General features: G+C 47.9%; 1 protein-coding gene across 1 annotated transcript in view; it reads left to right on the top strand.

The window, feature by feature from the left end:
* The window catches only part of DNAH2 (dynein axonemal heavy chain 2), a 2,945,517-nt gene that overhangs the window by 1,555,577 nt on the left and 1,366,936 nt on the right, over positions 1-23,004 (top strand). Inside the window, exon 49 of the mRNA XM_085638712.1 lies at positions 17,566-17,761. Within this exon, the coding sequence (XP_085494838.1) occupies positions 17,566-17,761 (196 nt within the window). The remainder of the gene's footprint in view (positions 1-17,565; positions 17,762-23,004) is intronic.

The following is a 23,004-nucleotide window of genomic DNA, read 5'->3' on the forward strand; positions in this document are numbered from 1 at the left end:
ATCCCTTAGGAAGGGGGGGTTCCTCAGGGCTTGTGCCTCAGTCCTACACTTTTTAATATATACGTGGCTCCCCATTCAAAGATCATCAGAGACCATGGCTTTGTTCCTTTCTCATAAACGGACGACACTCAACTTTTGCTTTCGTTTGATAATAACTCGGTGGCAACCAAACAGCTTTTTTCAGAGGGTATGTGTGCTATTTCTGACTGGATGACGAAGAACTTTCTCCAGTTGAATGCCAATAAAACAGGAGTTCTCCTGTTCGGCAAAGCACAACTTATGTTGAATTAGGCCCTGCTCCTATCCCCACTATCAAGGCAAAAATCTGGAAGTATATCTGGACCTCTCCTTATCCATGAAAGACCAGGTGGCTGCCGTTTCAGGCACATGCTTTTTCGTGCTGAAGCTCCTTCGGAGAGTGTTCTACCTTCTCCCTTTATCTGTCCGTAAGACCCTTATCCAAGCCTTAGTAGTCATTCGTCTTGACTACTGCAATGCACATCTGGGAGCAGCAAATGAGGTGGTGTTAAACAGGCTGCAAGTAGTTCAGAACAAGGCAGCATGGTTGGTACTTAATTTGCCTCCCAGGGCAGCCTCTGTGCCGTTACTGAAATGTCTTCACTGGCTCCCCATCCGTGACAGAATCAAGTTTAAAATCTGCTGCCTCATCCATAAAACAATCAATGATAGCGGGCCCAGGTATCTGGCGGAAAAACTTGTCCAATACCGCCCTAGCAGATCTCTGCACTCTGGTGGGAAGGCTCGGCTAGTAGTCCCTCTGGTTAACACACTACATACCGGGGGCAAACATTTTGCCTATCCTGGCCCGCGTCTTTGGAACTCGCTCCCCAACGCCTTACGCAAGTGCCCTAATCTTCTTAAATTCAGGAAACTATTGAAAACTGAACTCTTCAATAACTTAGCGTCCCACTACCCTCTATTTTTCCTTCCGTGGTCAGCGCGGAGATACCCCTGTGGTGTGATTCCAGCGCTTTACAAAATTCTTTTTTTTTTTTTTTAAAAGGACACTGATTCAGTTCATACCAGATTCAAACCATTTTTCCAGGAGTTAATGTTAGGTCAGCTATATTCAGACCAGCAGAACTTCTGCCACTCCATCCTTATTCTTAGCTAGGATGGTGCAGGAGACTGACTTAGTATATGGTGCACACTTATTCAAGTGGTGCACCCTGCACTGACCCAGACACCCCCTGTGGCGGTTTTAGTGGTCTTTGATAACCATAGAAAGCTCTTAAAGTGGTAGCTGTGGAGAGCAGCCGTCAGGCTTATCTTGAAGGAGTGTAAAGCAGTTTGTTTTACCAACTTTAATCAATAGTGTAAGTTAACTGAAAAAGAACCACACAGTATTTATATAAAATAAGTCTATTTATTACACAATACAATCACTAATACATTGGTATCTCTCCTACTCTGAGATATCAACACAATACACAAGAATACTATTAAATAATCAGGAAAGTAGCAAAACTATACACTGGCCTTCAGGGGGAGACCAAACCATATATTAAGAAAGTGGAATGCAAACTGCAAAGGAGAACGGGACTTGGATCAGAAGACTCAGAGGAGCTGGGGACACAAGGAACCACCCAAGGTAAGTACCCAGGAACCACACGAAGGCTGTGTGCAGAGTGGAAACAGCCCTGTGCCCAACGGAAGTCAATGAAGATGTCACAGCTGCAATTTTAAAGAAAAAGGACCCTTCCATAAGACCCCGAAGAAACCCTGTAGAAGACATAATGTTGGAGAGCCACCCCACCTGAGAATGCCCCAGGAACCAGGTTTTCTGATGGATACATCTGCCAGTGGATTCCTCACCTTGTGAATATCCCCTGCGCCAGCAACATTCGGACACTTTTGTAGCAGTCCACGCCGATGAGGTCGAGGACGACGTCACAGAGACCTCGTCGGCGTGATGACGTCAGTTCCCTTTTTTCCGCGCCATCGACGCCAACGGATTTCGGGAATCTCTCTCTGTAGCTATACTTGTTACTTTGTTTTCTGCTTTTTTCTCTGTGTCTTCTTCAGCTGAAATGTCGACGAAGAAGCCTGGATTCAAACCTTGTCGATAATGTGGGAAACACATGTCGATAACGGAGCCGCATGACGACTGCGTTTGGTGCCTGTCATCGGACCATGATGTGGAAGGATGCTCTTGCTGCCGCAAGATGAGCTCCAAGGCTCTTAAGGAGAGGGAAGCAAAGCTCTTCATTGCCAAAATGAAGAAAGAAAAAAGAGGCCAGAGGAAATCGAGGTCGAGTTCGAGATCGAGGTCGGCGTCGAAGTCGACTTCGGGGCATGCTTCTAAATCTAGGAAGCATAAGAAGAAGAGGAGGCATTCATCTCGACGTCACACGGATAGGGATGCGGCTCGGAGATCGACATCGCCCTCCCGACGCCTTAAGGACTTTGTATCTCACTCGCTCGTTCCGGATTCACCTATTGGCCTGTCGTCACCTGTGGCTTCACTGGAACATTCTCCGGCCCCGGCTCCATCTCCGACGCCGGCTCCGGCTTCGTCCCCGGTTCCCATTGAGGAGCTTCCAGCTCCAGGAGCGCCTTCGGCTCCGCTGATTCCACCGTCGGCGCCGGTTGACCCGAGTCCGGTGATGCCTGAACAATATCCTGCGTTTCCAGGACCAGGTCAGGACCCTACGCATTATCTTAATGCTATGTACAGAGTCTTCTCCAGAGCCATGTACCCCTCTGGTGCACCTTCGGGTCCTATGGGTTCTATGGCTTTTAGTTTGGGAGTTTCCCAAACCTATCCTCAGGCTCCCTTCATGCCATTTTTTCCGGCGACGCCGTCTTGGCATCTACCGGAGCCGAGGACATCGACGCCGCTCCCTTCTTCACCGGCGCCGACTTGACATCGTGCGACGCCGGCTGGTCCATCGGATCCACGGTCGGCTCCGGCCCTGGCGCCGTCGGATCCGGTCATGGTGCCGCCGACTCCAGTTGTGAGGATCAGGTCTAGGAGGGAGGCCCAAAGGGTGCTGGATGAACAAAGATATCTGTTGGAGGAAGTAGAGGAAGGGGAGCTCATGGAATCAGACGATGTGTTTGATGAGTTGAAGGAGGCTAGTGGCCTGGACTTATCACCAGAATGGGAGATTACTCCTCCTTCTGACCTTCCTTCAAAGGATGTGGCTCCATACCATGCCGTTATAAAGAAGGCAGCTGAACTTTTAGATCTGCAATTGCCTTCTGCAGAGTTCAAGCCCAACATCTTAACAGAAGTTCTGCACTCTCCTTCTGCTGTTTTGGAGCCTTTACTCCTTTTTAATGACGCCATTATAGAGCCAGTAATGGAGGTGTTGCGTAAGCCCTTTTCTGCTCCGGCAGTCTCTAGAGTTATTGCCAGGAGGTATAGGGCAGCTCCGGGGGACGCAGACTTTTTGACATCTCACCCATCTCCGGAGAGTCTGGTGGTTCAGGCTGCCTGTTCCAAAAAATCATCGGGTTCTTTTCCCCAAGTCCCGAGTGAGAGGGAGGCGAAGAAATTGGATCAGTCGGCCAAGAAGGTCTTCTCTTCTGCCAGCATGGCCCTTAAGTCGACGAATGCCACCTGTCTTTTGGGCTGGTATATCTATGCACTTATGGACTCAGCAAAGCAGCAAGCCCCTAAGCTGTCTGAAGAGGATAGGATACGTTTTAATGAGGTCCTTTCGGATACCCAAGCGGCGGCACGTCAGGTGATCCAAAGTGGCTTGGATACAGCTGACTCGGTTGCAAGAGTCATGGGGTCTTCTGTTGCCACCAGGAGGCGCGCGTGGCTTAAATCTTCGGAATTCTCCCCTGATGTTCAGTCAACGCTATCGGACTTGCCTTTTGATGGCTCCGGACTCTTTGGCAAGAAAGCGGATGCTGCGCTTGAAAGACTTAAGGAGAGTAAGGCCACGGCTAAATCTTTGGGCCTTCAATCTCAGTCAAGGGGTTCGTTCAAGAGGTACAGGGGCTTCGGAAGGTCAACCTTTCGTTCTTACAGACAGCCCCAGCAGCAACAGCAACAAAGCACTCTGTATAAGAGCTACAGAGGCAGACTCAGGGGTCGCTCTCGAGGCCGGCAGCTCTCCTCCTCTTCCTCTTCCTCTTCCTCCTCCTCAGCCCCTCCCACCACGGCAAAGCAGCCCTAGATCCACCATTCTGGATCATGTTGGTCCTGTGGGGGGCCGGCTTGCCCATTTTCTACAAGATTGTGAATCGGTTACTACAGACCTTTGGGTTCTAGATCTTGTAGAAAATTGGTACGCCCTTCCCTTTCGGGAATTTCCTCCAAATTACCCTCCTTGTCAAGGTGCTTGCTCGGAGGACCACCGTCTTCTCCTGCAGGAGGAAGTCCTGACGTTACTAAGAAAAGGTGCAATAGAGGTGGTTCCAGAGCAGGAGAGGGGTCAGGGATGCTACTCCCGGTATTTCCTGATTCCAAAAAAGGACGGCAGATTGCGTCCGATATTGGACCTCAGGATCTTGAATCTTTATCTGAAGCAAGAGAAGTTCAAGATGCTCACCCTTGCGCAGGTTCTTCAAGCGCTGAATCAGGAGGACTGGATGGTGTCAATCGATTTGCAGGATGCGTATTTCCACATCCCCATCCTGAAGTCGCACAGGAAGTTTCTCCGGTTTACGGTAGGGTCGCAACATTATTAGTTTGCGGTCCTTCAGTTTGGTCTTACTACTGCACCTCGAGTCTTCACGAAGGTGATGGCAGTGGTGGCAGCCCATCTCAGAAGGTCGGGGATTTCAGTTTTCCCCTATTTGGACGACTGGCGGATCAAAGCGGAGTCGCCAGAGAAGGTGCTTCATCACCTGCAGGTTACAACTCAGCTGTTGTACAAATTGGGTTTTTCGATAAACGTGCCCAAATCTCACCTGGTGCCCTCTCAGCGCAACCTGTTCATAGGGGCGGGACTGGACACTACTGTGTGTCGGGCATTCCCACCTTCACAAAGGGTTCTCGACATACAGGAAATGATTACTTTGTCTTACAATGGAGCGGTCGTTCCAGTCCTGAAGGTCCTTCGTCTGCTCGGTCTTTTTGCTTCCTGCATTCTGTTGGTCAATCATGCACGCCGGCACATGTGGGCACTCCAGTGGTGCCTCCGCAGGCAGTGGTATCCGCACAAAGGAGATCTCAGGGAGTCTGTGAGGATCTCGGGAGAAGCTGCAGCGGATCTGTCTTGGAGGAGCGTGGAGGGCAATCTGTCTCAAGGAAAGCCCTTTCATCTACCTCCATCGGTGGCCACAGTGATAACGGATGCATCCACTTTAGGGTGGGGTGCTCATCTGGGGGATCTGGAGATCAAGGGTCTTTGGTCTCCAGAGGAAAGGTTGCTTCACATTAACCTTCTGGAATTGCGGGCAATACGTTTGGCGCTCAAGGCCTTTCTCCCTTCCCTTCGCGGTCAGTCGATTCAAGTCCTGACGGACAACACTACTGCGATGTGGTATGTCAACAAGCAGGGAGGAGTGGGTTCTCTTTGTCTCTGCAGAGAGGCACTGCGTCTCTGGTCCTGGGCTCAGGATCATCAGATTTGTTTGATGGCAAATCATCTGGTCGGGGTTCTGAACGTAAGTGCATACAGTCTCAGTCGGCAGTTCTCCGCCGACCACGAGTGGAGGCTACATCCGGAGGTGGTTCGTCACGTCTTTCGGATGTGGGGAACTCCTCGGGTGGACCTGTTTGCCACTCACGAGAACGCTCACTGCCCGTCATTCTGCAGTCTCCAGTATCCGATGCAGGGAGCGGTGGGGGGCGCATTTCAGTTGAGTTGGAGCTCACAACTCCATAACGCGTTTCCTTCCCTACCCTTGATTCCTCGGGTTCTGAGGAAGATTCGCCAAGACCGGGCCCAAGTCATATTGATCTCCCCGGATTGGCCAAGAAGGGTGTGGTGTACAGATCTTCTCCACCTCTCCTCGTGCCCTCTGCTCAGTCGCCCTCTGAGGGCAGACCTCCTCTCGCAGTCGGAGGTTCTACACCCCCACCTCCAGAGCTTACACCTTCATGCCTGGAGATTGAACGGGGCAACCTGAATTCTTTTTCTCTCCCGCCAGATGTGGTAGATGTAATTTTGTCTGCCAGACGTCATTCCACCAAATCTATCTATTCCTATAGGTGGTCTAAATTTTTGCTCTGGTGTGGGGAGAAGTCAATTGATCCTTTGAGGGCTCGTTTATCTGACATTCTTCAGTTTGCCCTTTCTCTTGCTCAGCAAGGTTTTGCTGTAGCCACTGTAAAGAGATATCTCTCAGCCTTGTCAGCATTCCTTTGTTTGCCGGATCAACCATCATTGTTCAAATCGCCTATTGTTTTACGATTTCTAAAGGGCCTTACAAACAAGTTTCCTCCTACTCCTTTTATTGTGCCTCAATGGGACTTAAATCTTGTCTTAACTTAACTGATGGGTTCTCCCTTCGAGCCCTTACACAAGTGTCCCTTGAGACTGTTGTCTTTCAAGACGGTTTTTCTCATTGCGATCACCTCGGCAAGGAGGGTAAGTGAGCTTCAAGCTCTGATTTAAAAACCCCCGTTCTTGACCATTCATGCGGAAAGAATGGTACTCAGGACCAGGGCTGCATTTCTGCCTAAAGTGGTAACTCCCTTCCATCTGGGGCAGTCCATTACCATCCCTACCTTCTATCCTCCCCATCACCCTTCCAAGGAGGAGGAGAGACTTCACCGCTTGGACCCTAAGAGAGCAGTGAGCTTCAACCTTGACAGGACAAAAGACTTTCGAGTTGACGACCAGCTCTTCGTGGGCTTTGTTGGCTGCAGGAAAGGCAGAGCGGTGCACAAGCGCACCCTTTCCAGATGGATTGTCTTGTGCATCAAGATATGCTACTCTTTGGCCGTTAAGGAACCCCCAGAGGGTTTAAGGGCTCATTCTACTAGAGCTAAGTCTTCCACTTCTGCTTTGTCTAGAGGTGTTCCTGTGGAGGACATTTGTAGGGCGGCACCTTGGGCCTCCCTTCACACTTTCGCAAAGCATTACTGCTTGGATTCCGAGGTGAGGAGGGACGGACATTTTGCTCGTTCTGTCCTTCAGGACTTTCTGGTATAGAAGGGTGGACACCCTCCTCCGGGAGTGGGACTGCTGTGGGAATCTTTTCACAAGGTGAGGAATCCACTGGCAGATGTATCCATCAGAAGAGCAAGTTACTTACCTTCGGTAACGCTTTTTCTGGTGGATACAGTATCTGCCTGTGGATTCCTCACTGACCCACCCGCCTCCCCATTGTCCACCCTTGTATACCTACAATTCTAATGATGATGTTTCAAAATGTATTTGTAACTGTCAAAGGCATTGTGTTGTTTCTTTTGCCTTCCTTTTTATTCTCCACACTGTGTGTGTCGAATTGTATATTATGTACTATGTATACTGTATATATATTGCTGTCAGTCCGTCCGTGTGCCTCGAAGGCATGGAAAAAAGGGCGGAACTGACGTCATCAAGCCGACGAGGTCTTCTTATGGAGCCAATGACGTCAGCGGAGTCGCGAGCGGAGCCGTGTCTCTGTGACATCGTCTTCGACCTCATCGGCGTGGACTGCTACAAAAGTTTCCGAATGTTGCTGGTGCAGGGGATATTCATAAGGTGAGGAATCCACAGGCAGATACTGTATCCACCAGCAAAAGCGTTACCGAAGATAAGTAACTTGTTGATCTGCACCAGGGAATAGGGTGCATAGGGGTGAAGTGACATCGGCACCTGCCGTACACGATAGTGGGAGACTTCGAAGAAGATGCTTCTGGAGAAGACTGTGAAGGAGTCTGGTGGAATCCAAGGATGGATTTTTGAAGTGAAGAACCTGCAAGCAGAGGGGAAGAGTCTATGTCACTCGGAGGTGACCAGGAGACACGGATGCACAATGCCCACTGATGTTGAGAGGTTCAGAAGAGATGACGGGGACCTTGTCACTGCAGTTGTGAGGACCAGGTGACACTGAGGAAGATGAAGAGTCACCTACGAGCTTTCCCACATCGAATGTCGGTGTCTAGGTGGTCGGTGTCCGGCGGGAGCACCAACAAGCCTTGGTAGCTGCAACTGGCATAGAAAGTGAAGAGATGCAGTCGTTGGGACCAGCAAGGTCCAAGGGACTCACCAAAAGCAGGAGAGTCAGAGAAGGTCCAGAGCAAGCAGAAGAGCCCACTGAAGCAAGAGAAGACACTTGAGAGAACCCATAGACCAAAGGCAGAGGAGTTGCAAGATAACCGCAGGCAGCTCACCAAAGATGGAGGCCCTAGATGCAGAGGATGCAGTGAGGATGCTAATCTTCAGAAGATGAGGTGCTGGACGCTAGAGCTTCATGTAGTATGAAGATCTTTGGAGTGCAGAGCCAGCAAGTATTGGCAACAGCAAGTCTATGCGGTACACAGGGATTCGGTCCAAACAGCCAGACAAGGGATACTGTCCTCCAAATTGCAGGGACGACAGGTTAGGCCTCTAGCGAGCCACAGAACCACCACCAGTATTGCTGAGCCTCACAAAGTCCGTGGGACGTCAGGAGCAGCAGACCGGTCAGCTTCACTGCTGTGCCTGCAGAGGCATGGGAGTGACACCTTCTCTTCAAGGTAGATTTCTTTGGGTGCCCTTGATGCCCACATGTATTTTGGAGAACCTGGATGAAGTACAGACACAGACAATGCAGAACACCTGAAAAACAGCAAGCACAGGACTGGCAGAAGTCTTCCTTGATGCAGTCTCGGTTCCAGTCGAAGTCTAAGTGTCCAGATGGTGGAAGAATGTCTTGGTTTCAGAGGTGAGTCTTGTTCCACGACGAGCCTTTAAGTGCCCTACGAAATGGGTTGGAACGACTCAGGGATACCTCCCAGAGGAGGGGCTGGACAGAGGGGAAGATACTCCCCTGACCTTTGTCCAGTTTTGCGCCAGAACCGGAACCAAGAGTTCCTGTACTGGCTTAAATTGGAGTATGCAAAGAGGGCACCAATGTGCCCTTCAAAGCAGTCTGGTGGCGCTGGCAATTGCCCCCACCCCAGCCCAATACACTAAGTCCTGCCTGGGAGGTGTTCACACCTCCCTGTGACAGGAAACCCATTGTTCTACCTGCACATGCTCGAGCTCAGCAGCAGGAGGGCAGACTTGTGTCTTTGGTCAGCAGCAGCACTAGCTTGCTGGCAGACCCTGAAATGCTGTTACAGGGAGTACAGGGGGAGTCTCCAGGGGAGCACCCCAGTACATGGGATCATACTTCCAGCACCAAAATCGGTGTTGGGATATGAATCCAACATGTTTGATACCAAACATGACCAGGTTCGATGCAGCCATTATATAGTTAGAGATCTCGTAATGGCTGATGTCCCCTATATGTTTTCAAATCACTGACCGCACTTACAAAGCCTGGAGAATCGACTTCAGGGTTTGTAGGAGTATCCTGCTCATGCAGGGGCACCCTCACACTTGTAATGAAGCACCCTGCCCTCAGGACAGAAGAGCCTGCCATAGGGGTGACTTTTAGGTTTTGAGGGCAGTGACCTCAGATATGAAGGAACATTTTATCCGTTGTGAGAGATGTGCACACCAACTCACAGGTTGCAATGGCAGGCCTGTAGTCACAGTTTAAGTGGACTTCCATGGATGGCACAATAAATGCTGCAGACCATGAGAGACCTTTGGTGTACCTATGCCCTGGATACCTCAGTGCCATATACTAGGGACTTATAGAATACACCAGTAGCCAATTTTGGAGGTACCGCAGTACTTACCAAGTCAATTTAGGGGAGAAAGCACTGATGCTGGGGTCCTGGGTAGCAGGAAACCAGCAGACAAAAACATACTGACACCAGGAAAAAAGTAAGGGTAACCATGAAAGCAGATCCTACTTTCCTACACAACCTCCCCCCTAAACATAAGGACATGAGACTAACCTTACCCAATTGAGTCTTCATTTTCTAAGTGGAAATAGCTGGGAAGTCCATCTGCGTTAGCATGGTTACTTCAAGGTCTATGTCCTACTAAAACCATCCACTGTAGGGAAATGGACCACATGAAAAGTTTGGAGTTTTTAACCTTCATCTGTTTAAGCCATAAGAGGGCCTTATGGTCTGTCTAAACAATGAAGTGAATGCAATCAGGTATGACCTCAATGTCTTCAAAGCCCAGACCACAGCAAAGGCCTCCCTATCAATAGCTGACAAAAGCTTCTCCCTGGGGTCAACCTTCTGCTGATAAGCTACTTGTTGATCCTGACCTTCTGCATTAAGTTGTGACAACAATGCACCTATCCATATCTCAGAAGCATCTGTCTGGACAATGAATGGATTTTGCTGAATTTTGGAGCAGAGCACATGGCTTGCTTCAGCTCATCAAATGCCTTGTGACAACTAACTGTCCACTGAACCTTCGTAGGCATTCTTTTGGAGGTGATATAATTAAGAGGTGTCACTATGGATCCATAACCCTTAACAAAGCGTCTGTAGTACCCAGTCAGGCCCAAGAAACATCTGACCTGAGTCTGGTTAGTGGGAACCATCCAGTCCATGATGGTCTGAATTTTGGTCGCCAATGGTTGAACTTGGCCTCTACCCACAAAGTGGCCCAAGTACACAACCTTGCTCTGCCCTATCGGGCACTTTGTTGCCATCATAGTGAGGCCTGCCTTCTGAAGGGCCTCAAGTATATTTCTGAGGTGGACTAGGTGATCTTCCCAGGTAAAGTTAAAGACCACTATTTCATCTAGATATGCTGCACTATAGGCTTCCAGACCTGTAAAGACTTTATTTGCCAGCCTCTGAAATGTGGCAGGTGCATTCTTCAAGCCAAAGACATCACAGTAAATTGATAATGCCCAGAAGGGGCTGAAAATGCTGTCTTTGGTGTGGCATCCTCAGATAGTCTGATTTGCCAATAACCAACAGTCACACCAAAAGTACTGAGATACGTGGCAGACGCCAGAGTATCAATCAGCTCATCTGCCCTTGGAATTGGATGGGCATAAGTCCTAGTGACTGCATTGAGGCTTCTATAGTCATCAGAAAACCTAATCTGTCTCTTGCCATCCTGGGTGTGAGGTTTTGGCTCAATGACAACAGGACTAGCCCAAGGACTGTCTAAAGACTATCTGAAGACTCAATGACCCCTCAACTCCAGCATTGTTGGACCTCTGTCTTGATGCAATCTCTGATATGGTCAGCCTGTCTGTAAATTTTGCTCTTCACAGGCAGGCTGTCACCTGTGTCCACTTCATGGGTTCACCAGTTGGTTTGACTGGGTATCAGAGAAAAGAGACTAGGAAACTGGTTTAGAATCTGTCTACAATCAGCTTGCTGTTGATCAATCAGGCTGTCTGCCAAGACTACTCCTTCTACTGACCTATCAACAGGGTCTTGTGGGAGGAGATCAGGGAGAAGGTCACTCTTCCTCCTTTCCCTCATCAGTGGCCATGAGCAAGCTCATGTCCGCCCTGTCCACAAAAGGTTTCAGGTGATTCACATTAAGTACCCTGTGGGGAGTTCTTGGAGTACCTAGGTCAACCAAGTAGGTGAACTCACCTTTCTATTCCAGTTTAGTGTGGGGGCTACTCCACTTGTCTTTTGTCTTGGGGAGCTGTCACAGGCTCCAACACCCACACTTTCTGTCCTGGTTGGCAAACAGTCAGGACAGCCTTTTGGTCATGCCAAGCTTTCTGAAGCTCCTGACTGGCCTCAAGGTTTTTGCTGGCCTTCTTTGTGCACTCAGCCATGCGAAAACGCAGGCCCAGTACATAGTCTACTATGTCCTGTTTAGGATACTTGAGAGGTTGCTCCCATCCTTCTTTGACTAGGCATAGTGGACCGCTAACTGAATGCCAAAACAGAAGTTCAAATGGGCTGTAGCCCACCCCCTTCTGAAGAACCTCTCTGTAGAAAAAGAGAAGGCAAGGTAATAAAACATACATTTTTGCCTCAGCTTTTCTGGGAGTCCCATGATCAGACCTTTTAGGGTCTTGTTGAACCTTTCAGCAAGCCCATTGCCCTGTGTATGGTAGGGTGTGGTAAACTTATAGTTGACACAACACTCTTTCTACATAACAGTGATGTAGCTGGAAATGAAGTTGGTAGCTCTGTCTGACAAGAACTCCTTTGGGAACCCTACTCTTGTAAATATTCCCAGGGTGGCCCTGGCCCCCAGAGGAACTATAGCGCTCCTAAGGTGAATAGCCTCTGGATATCTAGGGGCATGGTCCTCCACCATTAGTGTATAACTATGTCCAGATGCTGTTTGAGGGTTTAAAGGGCCTACAATGTATATCCCTACCCTCTAAAAGGGAACTGCATCCACTGGTAGTGGGATTAAGGGGGCCTGCCACTTGACTTACCACCACTGGCTTGGCAGGAGACACAGAAGCAACAAACTCTTTGGTGTCTTCATACATGTGGGGCCAGTGAAAGTGAGGGGCAAGCCTGTCCTAAGTCTGGCTTTCCCAAGATGTCCTGCAAGGAGAAAGTCGTGTGCGAGGGTCAACAGGAAACCTCTGACATTTTGAGTGTAGTAAACTGGCTCTAAAAATACTATACCAAAGTAAGGTATAGTGTGCAGAGTAAAGGGAGTCCCCAGAGGTATAGCAGGGGCTACATTAGGTAATTATTAATGGCGCTCTGTGTGGTAATGTGGGCGAGCAGTTAGGCTTATCCAGAGTTTGTGTTAAGCATTTATTGCATTCGCTCAATCGAGGACTGACTACACACACTCAGAGACAGAATCCAGACCAATTAGGTACGTATAAAAAGATATACTTGTATTTTATTTTCTAGAACCAAGCAGGACTTGACACAGGTCAAGTAAAATATACTCTCAAGTGCAAGACTTTTCCAGGAAAGTCAGTTGTGGTTGAATTTGCAATCGTTTCAGGTTTGTATTGGGCTCAAAAACTGTTTAAATTACACAGTAATTCTTTTTGGAATACTTTTTGATTACTTTTTGATTACATGGACTACTCTGGGTGGTATGCCTTGATACCACACCGGTGACCTCAGAATACCAGGTAATTAAGACTTTTCCTGATTTAAAGCACAGTTAATTTCTTTTCATACAGAAGTTCAACTCGACAACATTTTTAGGAACAAAACATCACAATATTGGTTCCTGTGAGGAACAGATGGTTATTGGTTTGCAGATAAGTAAACGACCTGCAAGAATAGTTTTGGGGTTTAGGACCAAGGTTCCCCAGGGTTTAGGTAGGTAGTCAAATGGCACCTCTAGTGGCACTAGGGCGGCCGGATGCAGGGTGCAGGATGCCATTGTTAACCAATAGGGCTAGGGCGCACCTCAATTGAGGGCTGCTCATGGGCAGGCCATTCGGTCTTGGGAGCAACGCTGCTAGACTTAAGGTCAGGGCAAAGGGGGTCCCAGGTCAGCACCAAGTCCACACCACCAGCGGCGCAGGGGAGGCCAGTTGCTGGGTGCTTAGGAGGGGTCGGGAGCACAATGCAGTTCTATGGAGGTTGCCGGTTTTGGATTTTGGCTGCAGGCTCAGTCCAGGAAGTCCTCCAGGAGGAGCTAACAACTGGGCGGGTAAGTTGGAGGGCTTGGGCACGTAGGTGCATATAGGAAAGTAGGATCTGCTTTCATGGTTACCCCCACTTTGTGCTGGTGTTGTTCTGTTTTATGACTAGTCTGACTGTGAACCTGCTAATCGGGACCCTAGTCACTGTGCTTTCTCCCTATAGTTGACAGTGGTAAGTACTTTGGGACATTCCCAATTGGCTACTGGTGTACCCATGTAAGTCGCTAGTATATAGTAGTAAGGTACCCAGAGCAAAGGTACCCCAGGGGTCTCCCATGGGCTGCAGCATGTATTATGGCACCAATGAGAGACCACTCAAACTGTGACTATAGGCCTGCCATTGCAGCATGTGTAAGCTGGTGCTAGCACCATTTACGACAGATATAAGTTTCCGTATTTCTGAGGTCACTGCACTTAAAACCAATAAGTCACCCCTAAAGCAGGCCTTTAAATCCTGAAGGCAGAGTGCTAGGTTATAAGTGTGAGTGTGCCCTCTATAATCCCCAGAGTCGATTCTCCAGGCATTGTAAGTGCGGTCAGCCATTTTGATACTTATAGTGGACAAGTGTCATGATGTTATGGCTAACTATATATTGGCTGTGCCGAACCTAGGCATGTTTGGTATCAAACTTGTTGGAATCATACCCTAACACCATTCACGGTGTTGGAGGTGTGATACCATGCACCAGGGGGCTCCTCTGGGAAACCCGGTAACAGCCTTCTAGCGTTTGCCAGCAAGCTAGTGCTGCTGCCGACCCCAGACACGAATCTACCCTCCTACTGCTGAGCTGAGCTCAAGCAGGAGAAGGTAGAACTATAGGTTTCCTGTCACAGAGAGGTGTGACTACCTCCCAGACAGGACTTAATGTATTGGGCTGGGGTGGGGGTGTTTGCCAGCGCCACCAGATTGATTTGAAGGGCATATTTGGTGCCCTCCTTGCATACTCCAGTTCGAGCCATTTTACATACCCCTTGGCTCCCACTCTGACACGAAATTGGACAAAGGACTTGGAAGTATCCTCTCCTGTGTCAAGCCCCTTGTCTGGAAGGAGCCCTTAAATCGTCCCAACCCTCTCCGTAGGATACTTAAGGGCTAACCTGTGGGTGGCTCTTCACGTTTGTCGTGGGACAAGATTGAAACTCACAACCACTTCAACTTCAACCGTCTGGGTACCTTGGACTTCGCCTGGAATCGAGACTGCACCAAGAAAGAGTCCTGCTGCTCCTGGTCTCGCTGTTCTGCAAGTCTTCTGCCTCGACTGGGCCTGTACTTCATCCATGTTCCTCTCCAGGCCTGTCAAAGAACCCGAAGGAATCTCCCTTCGAGTAAAGGAGTCACTCCCCTCCATCTACAGGCACCGGAACAAAGCTGACCGGTCTGCTGCTCCTGACATCCCACGGACTCTGAGAGGCACAGCAACACAGGTGGTGGTTCTGCAACACCCTCGAGGCCTGGCCTGTCCTCTCAAGTTTGAGGCCAGTATCCCTCATCAGAACCGCTGGAACAGAATCCCTGTGCACTGCGTTGACTTGCTATAGCCAAGGCTTGTTGGCTCTGTCCTCCTGAGATCTTCAGGCTACAAAAAGCTCCAGCATCTCTTCCTACCAAGATCTTCCTCCTCACCGCATCCTGTGCACTGTGGACCTGCATCTTTGGTGAGCTGCTTGGGGTCCTTTTGAGACTCCTGTGGGTCCTCTGAGGGTATTCTTTGGCTTTAGTGGGCTCCCCTGCTTGCTCAGGGCCTGCTCTGACTCTCCTGCACTTGGTGAGTCCCTTGGACCTTACTGGTCCCAACATTGCACCTTTTTAGTTTACAACGTCTGTTGCTGCTACCAGGAGTTGTTGGTGCTCCCGCTGGACACCAACCTCTTGTTCCCGACGTTCGACGTGGGACAGCTCATGAACAGCTCCTGGTCTTCCACAGTGTCACCTGGTCCTCACAGCTGCAGTAAGAAGGTCACCGCCATCATTCCTGCATCTTCCGTCATCAGTGGTCATTGCTCTTCTTTGCCTCCTGGACACCTCCGAGTAGCATAGACTCTGTCTTCTCTGCTTGCAGGTTCTTCTCTTCAACAATCCCTCCTTGGATTCCACCGGACTCTTTCACCTTTACCAGAGGCATCTTTTCTGAAGTCCTTCATTGTGGTCTACGGCGGTTTCTGATGTCACTTTGCACTTATGTACCCAGATTCCCTGGTGTAGGTATCCTGGTTCCTGGGGTATCCACAGGTGAGGTGACTCTCCAACCTCTGTCTTCCACAGGTTTTCTTCAGGGTCTACTGGGAAGGGTAATTTTTCTTAAAAACTGCAACCGTGACTTCCCCATTGACTTGCATTGAGTACGTGCCTGTGTTTCCACTCTACACACAGCCTCTGTGGAGCTCCTAGGTACTTACCTCGGGTGATTCCTTGGGCCCCTTCTCTTCTGAGTGTTCTGGTCCAACTCCCAACTTTGGTCACAGTCGCATTCCACTTCTTCAGTATATGATTTGGTCTCCCCCTGGCGACCACTGTGTTTTTCTGCTTACTTACCTGTTTGCATTTGAAATATTATGTGTGTTGTGTTGATATCTCGGGTAGGAGATATACCAATGTGTTAGTGAGGGTGTATTTTACATATACCTATTATCCAGTATTGGGGTATCTTTCATAGATTCACATGCCTGAATCATTCACCGTCGTTGAGATGGGAGTCCCACGGAAAAATATTCAAGCAGTGCCTTAAATCCTTCATAGGTTATAATGGCCCAAGGCCATCTAATCAGTAGCCTATCCATGTCCTTTTTAAAAAAGGACTAAATGTTGGCATACAGCCAATCGGCTGTTAGCACCCTCTAGAACACTCCCAGCAGAAGCCAGTTCTCCTCAGATTTTCAAAGCACAAGTGGGAAGTAAGGATCCCAAATTCAATGAGAACTGACTCCCCGGGGAGGAGGGTGGGTTGCATGTGAATCTATGAAAGATACCAATACTGGATAACCGTAGTTACATGTAAGTAACTTATTTTCTTATCCAGTATTGGGGTATCTTTCATAGATTCACATGCCTGAATTAGAATAGCAAGCAGTACCATGAAACTGTACTGTCGTTAGCAGACGGTGGGAGACATGTAACTTTAAACTCCCAATGCTATAGACATATATCATAAACATTTCTAATAAACATTTAAAATCTTGCATAAAATGCGTGAGATAAATCTTTCAGATACACGAGCATTCACATATATTAGATACAGTCAAACATAGTTACATAAATATATATATATTTATTTATAAATATATGCATTTGTATATACATTTATTTCCAGACATATGCAATACTGTTATTAAAATAAAGAAAGAGCTCCTCTTATGTCAAACAACTGACCTTAATTGAAGAGATGCTGCATCGCCTCGCTGCATAGATTGCAGACAGTAATGCTTTGTAAACATGTGGACATTCTTCCATGTAGCATGTCTTATATGAATCTATGAAAGATACCAATGCTGGATAACCGTAGTTACAGGTAAGTAACTTATTTTCTTTTTGTAAATACATTGTGTGGTTAATTTTCATTTAAACTACACTATATGATTGGTTCTGGTAAAACAAACTGCTTAAAACTACTTTTGGACTAAGCCTGAAGGCTGCTCTCCACAGCCACCACGTAGGGAGCTTTCTATGGTTATCTAAGACCACTAAAATCACTATAAGGGTTGTCTGGATTAGTGCAAGGTGCTTCACTTAAATAAGTGTGCACCATATACTAAGCCAGTCTCCTACAGTACTGTAATACTCTTAAGTAAGCCTATTGTGATATTTGGTAAAGTGCTGTGATGCCCAAGTTGTCCTTGGTCACATTAAAGAAAAAGTACCGTTAAATAAATGAATATGACACAAGTGTTCTATTTGTTTTTTAATCAAACTGAGCTCTCTTTTTTTCACATTTTCTAGCTGGACATGTCTCTTTAACTAGAAATGCTTATTGACCATATTCATGGTGTTTTGCTTGCTTGTTTTTGTTCCTTAGTCAGACCGTACTCTCTTGTCTCCCTTTCTAGTGCTCCGTTCTATAAAATCATTGTTCCAACTGTGGATACAGTCCGTTATAACTTCATTGTAAATGCCTTGGTATCCAATCAGACACCTGTGTTGCTGGTAGGTCCGGTGGGGACTGGTAAAACCTCCATTGCTCAGGGTGTGCTTCAGTCTCTGGACTTCAGATGGGCTGTATTGACAGTCAACATGTCTGCTCAGGTAAGAAACATCTGCAGTACAGCCTGTTTTGTGGGTATTACAGCAGGGAGGGTGTGCAGCTGAATGCTGGGGAATGTTTGAAATAGCATTTCAATCCATGAAAGATCTGATGCCGAAGACGTTTACACACATACAGACATACACACACACATACACACTTGCACCGTAAAATTAAGTTATTTGTATCATGTCAGCCTTTCTTTCCCTCCTTCTTAATTGGTTGGGAAGGACTGTACCGAAGGGAGAACCAGCAATGAAGTTCTCCAAAAAATGGTTATTCTCAATTTTCAGCAGTTGTCTCCTTATACTTGACTTAATTTCTGTCTCCTATACCTTTTTTATGCTGCGGCTTTTCATTTTGACACTAAAAACATAAAAATTACCTCCCTCTTCTACATGTGCTTATAATAAGCTGAGCTTTAGGAAATACTTGTCACCTGAGTTTCTTCTCTGCAACTGATCTTCATAAGGCCTACATGTCTTCCTTTAGGTATTAGGTATTGCAGAAGTTCATTGATTTTGTGGTAGATCATGACATGCCACATCTAGGTAACAGATATTTGATACAGAACGAGCTACCCATTTCAGCATCTCTGTACCAGTATCAGGGTCACCTCCCCTGATGCATGGTCATGCTTGACATCACTACTTCAAACTTGTTATGGTTGTCATGGTTCTGCATTGAAACACACCAAACAGATTTTAGGCATTCTGATGTAGATAAGGCTTGATGAGCTAAATCCCAAGAAGGTCAACAGAATCTTTACACAGTATATTTCAATGGAGATGAATCTGACTTCTTCCAGGGCCCCACGTTCGTGTGTTCTTTGTTTAACCAGTGTAGCTTCAATAGTAAAAAAAACCCAAACCTTTCTCGTTTTCCGGAACATTGTATCTTTCAGTGAGAGTGAAAAGGGCTCTTCATTCTCTACTACAAGATCTTACAACAGCCCTTAATTTGAAAACTCCTTTAACCAATAGAGACTTTCAAGCTGCATATTCCTTACCGTAGAATTTTCTAGACGTCAGGCTGGATCCGGAAACTTTTGCTCGAGTAATACCCCTTGCGCGTCATCGGGTGGCTCCATTCAGCTCCGCGTGATGCTGTCGGCATAACTAGCATCGGTTATGACATCACTTATCCAGGCGCCACCCAGGCGCGCGGTTGGCAGTTGCTTTCTTTCTGTGCCAGTTAAGCGCCGATCCGGAAAGATCTACCCCTCTGTTGCTTTTTGTCATTTATTATGTTTTTTTTTGTCGACTTCATTGTTTTTCCATCATGTGTCAAGGGATGTCTTCCAGGAAGACAGGTTTTAAACCATGTGGCGCCTTTCACTTCGCCATGTTTGTTACCGATCCCCACCTCATCTGCCTTTGGTGTCTCGAGTACGACCATGACTCAAAGTCGTGCTCAGACTGTCGAACCATGGCTTCGAAGTCCTTGCAGGAGCGGGCTATGAAGCTCCTTGAAGCTTGGCAGTCGACACCATCCAGTGAGAGTCCATGGAGATCCCAGTCCCGATTGAAGAAAGGTGGTCGCGGGACTGCTGCCGGAGCCCCAAGCCCTCTTCCTCCCACTTGAGGTCCTTGGGACACTCAGGGAAGAGGCACAAGAAGTAGCAGAATCCCAAGCGGACTTCGTCTTCACCTTGACTGTCGTCTTTTGACAAAAGAGGTCAGAAAAATCAACGCTCTAGGCACGGTTCTGTGGAGCCAGGGCCGTCTCCGCGCTTCCCTCCATTTCCGGGAGGTGGAGCGAGCCCCACTCAAATTAAGGTGTGTTATGAGGCCATGCGCCGCATGTTTGAGTGGGTAGACCCCCTCTTGTGAGCCTTTGGGCTCTGCGGGGTCGGCAGGGTGTCCATCAGATTCGGCAGCGTAGGCCACGGCACCGGTGAGACCTCGGGTATCTGATACTGGATCCGGGACGGTACGGTCATGCCAACGCAACCTTCTCCGGCGTCGGACCCGAAGTCAGTGCCTGCGGAGCTGCCAGTGCCCACCGGTGGCTCCAGCCCCATCCTTATCCCCCATGACATAGGTTTGAATCAACGTCGCTCGACTCCGGCACTGGTAGAACCCATGGGCGCTATGTTGTCACCTGAGCATTTTATTGATGTTTCAGGCATGGGAGAGGACTGGGAGGGGTCCGTGGACCCTTTGGAACACCAAGATGTGTCTGCAGAGCATATGGTCTGGTATGAGAAACTTGGGGACATCAGTGGACTGGACACATCCCCAGATGCTGCCATGCTCTCTCCGCCAACTGTGGCTAAAGAGTAGGGGGCATCTTATGCCATGGTGGTAAGGAGGGCAGCGGAGGTCCTTGGACTGGAGATGCTCTTTGTGCAGGTCAGGACTAATCTTCTCATCGAAGTTCTTCAGCCTCAGGCTTCCACCTCTGAAACCCTGTTGCCCTTTAATGAGGCACTTACTGATGTCCTACTAGGTGCGTGGTCCAAGCCTAGCACAGGGGCTCCTGTGAATAGGACAATTGCATGCCTCCATCGCCCAGCTCTGGGTGACCCAAAGTTCCTCAGCCAACACCCCACCCATAAAAGCTTGGTGGTGCAGGCTTCTACCTTCCAGGATGCGTTCCCTTCTGCACCTTCCGGACAGGGACTCAAAGCGGTTGGAATCAATTGGGAAGAAGATGTTTTCTTCCTCCGGCCTTGCATTGCAGTTGATGAATACCGCATGCTTATTGGGCTATTTCTCCAATTCCCGTTGGGAGACGGTTGAGCCAGTGCTGCCACAGATCCTAGAGGAAGCCCAGGCTGTGCTCTCCCAGTCTGTTAAACGACGGGAGAGATACAACAAAATTCGACATCAGGTGTGGACTTGACACAAATGATTCGCTGGGGAGAGCAAATTACACGACAGTGGCCTTGCGGCGCCACGCCTGGCTTAGAATGTCTGGCTTCTCGGACGATGTCCAGACTAATTTGATGGACATGCCCTTTGATGGTTCCCCCTTTTTTGTGTGAAAGCCGACTGGGCCCTGGAACAGTTTAAGGATTCTCGTGCTACGGCCAGATCCTTGGGCCTTTCAACCACACCTCCTGGCCAGTCTAAATTACGGCCCTTTCATGGCCACGGTGGGGGGTTGCAGCCATTCCAGCCCAATCCCAGATACCATCCTGTGCAGACTTACCAAGTTGTTTAGGAAGCTGGCTTTGTATATACTATACCAAAGTAAGGTATAGTGTGCAGGGAGTCCTCATAGGTATAGCAGAGGCTAAATTAGGTAAGTACTAATGTTGCAGGGATTATGCACATATGCAGAACTATGCGCAGGAAACCAGGACCTCAGTGTGTAGTTGTGTACCAAAATACCCACCTCGGTGCCCAGAGCCCCTATCCGACTAGCTACAGTGTCTCATTCATTCTCTGTACTACAGCGAAGCTACCAATGATTAGACATCCTACAATATGTTACTCCCTCCTCTCTCAGGATTCGTGGGAAGAACACTCTTTCGTTCAAACTCTCGTACTTGTCCACAACATGAGTAAATAGAGGCAAAGTATAGTTTAAAATGTTTATTTTAACTAACGTGCTCTATAATGCAATACACGTGCCAGTACTAGCAGCAAAATGCATAGGATCAAACAAAGCATAGCATAGTTACAATTTCACATAGAACAAACGGAGAAATCATATTATAATGATAGTGGAAACAGGGCTACAGCGCCTTGCCACCCTCCCCTTGCTAGAAGCTAGTTTATTATAATTATAGAAGACCTCCAGGCTTTGTCAGGGGACCCCAAACCTACGAGTTCAGATGCAGGAATTTACGTCTCCGGACAAGCCCAGCTCTTCTATACTGGAAAGCTTTTTCTCCAAGTGTGTTAACATGCATGCACAGCAATATTAAAAGCACCAGATTTCCAGGATTGCAGCTGTGTTCTATGTTATGGCTAGGTACATGAGACTGACCAAAGCAATTCAACAGAGCTCATTGTTTTTTTACCTTGAACACGCTGTGCAGACGAGGAGCAGAGGGTTCAACAGAACACATGAAATACAGACAGCTCTCATGTGAAAGCGAGCAAGCAAAGTGTTTACCCGGAATGTGCCATGTAGAAACATGAGCAAAAGCGGCAAAATGGCGTCCAACTTATGCTAACTTAGCACTGTCTGTAGGTGTGTCCTTATCCTCACTACACTAACAGCTCTCTTTGTGGTAGTGTGGGCGAGCAGTTAGGCTCATCCAGAGGGTGGGTTAAGCAATTCTTGTAGTCACTCGATCAAGACTGATGGCACACACTCAGAGACTGAATCCAGACCAATTTAGGTAAATATAAAAAAGGTATACTTATATTTAATGGTTAGAACCCAGCAGGACTTGGCACAGGTAACTAAAATATACTCTCAAATGCAAGACTTTACAAGGAAATGCAGTTCTCCAGTATTGGGGTGTCTTTCATAGATTCACATGCTTGAATATTCCCCGTCGTCGAAGTGGGAGTCCCACGGTACATAACATAGCAATGTAGTAATAACATAAGCCTAATAGGCATAAAAGAAAGTAAAACCATAGAGTTTTCATGAATAGACAACTTGTCACATCTATAAGATATTACTGTCATTATGTTTTAGTCCAAAATCTAGCCAATCAGGCGTCCGCACCCTCTAGAACCCTCTCCCCAGAGGCTCAGGCCCTCAGATTTTCTACCGCACGTCATGCGAAGGGAGTCTCATATCTCCTCAGAAGATTACCTCTATGATGTCTACATCCAAGAAATCCCTCTTAGGACCTTGTGGAAGTTGTGGTAAACTGAGGCTTCATTCTGAAGACCCTCACAAGAAATGTATTTATTGCTTATATCCTGAACATCAGGTAAAGGATTGTAAAATTTGTAGAACCTTTTCTCAAAAAACTTTAAAGGACAGAGAAGGGCATCTCCTTCTGTGGCTACAGAAGTTGAAGACTTCAGAAAATCCTCTTTAAGATGTGGAGAGTGTGTCTTCAATCAAAACTGCTCCCTCCTTGAAGAGAACAAGTGACTCTCAGAAGGTTTCTCCTAGACCTAAAGTGGTGAAGAAACATCATGTAGATAAGCCCACTACCCAACCTTCAACTTCAAAAGGGGTGATTTCCCTCCCCCCAGGAGTCTATCTGAATCCTTTACGCCCCCGAAATCTGATTCTCAGACGTCAAAGACTCCATCTGCACAGTTTTTACCTCAGAAACTGCCTCTCTCGTCGACGAGCTCATCAACGCTTCCTCCGTCGACGAGAG

Source organism: Triturus cristatus, chromosome 12 (genome assembly GCF_964204655.1).
Source record: "Triturus cristatus chromosome 12, aTriCri1.1, whole genome shotgun sequence".
NCBI lineage: Eukaryota > Metazoa > Chordata > Amphibia > Caudata > Salamandridae > Triturus > Triturus cristatus.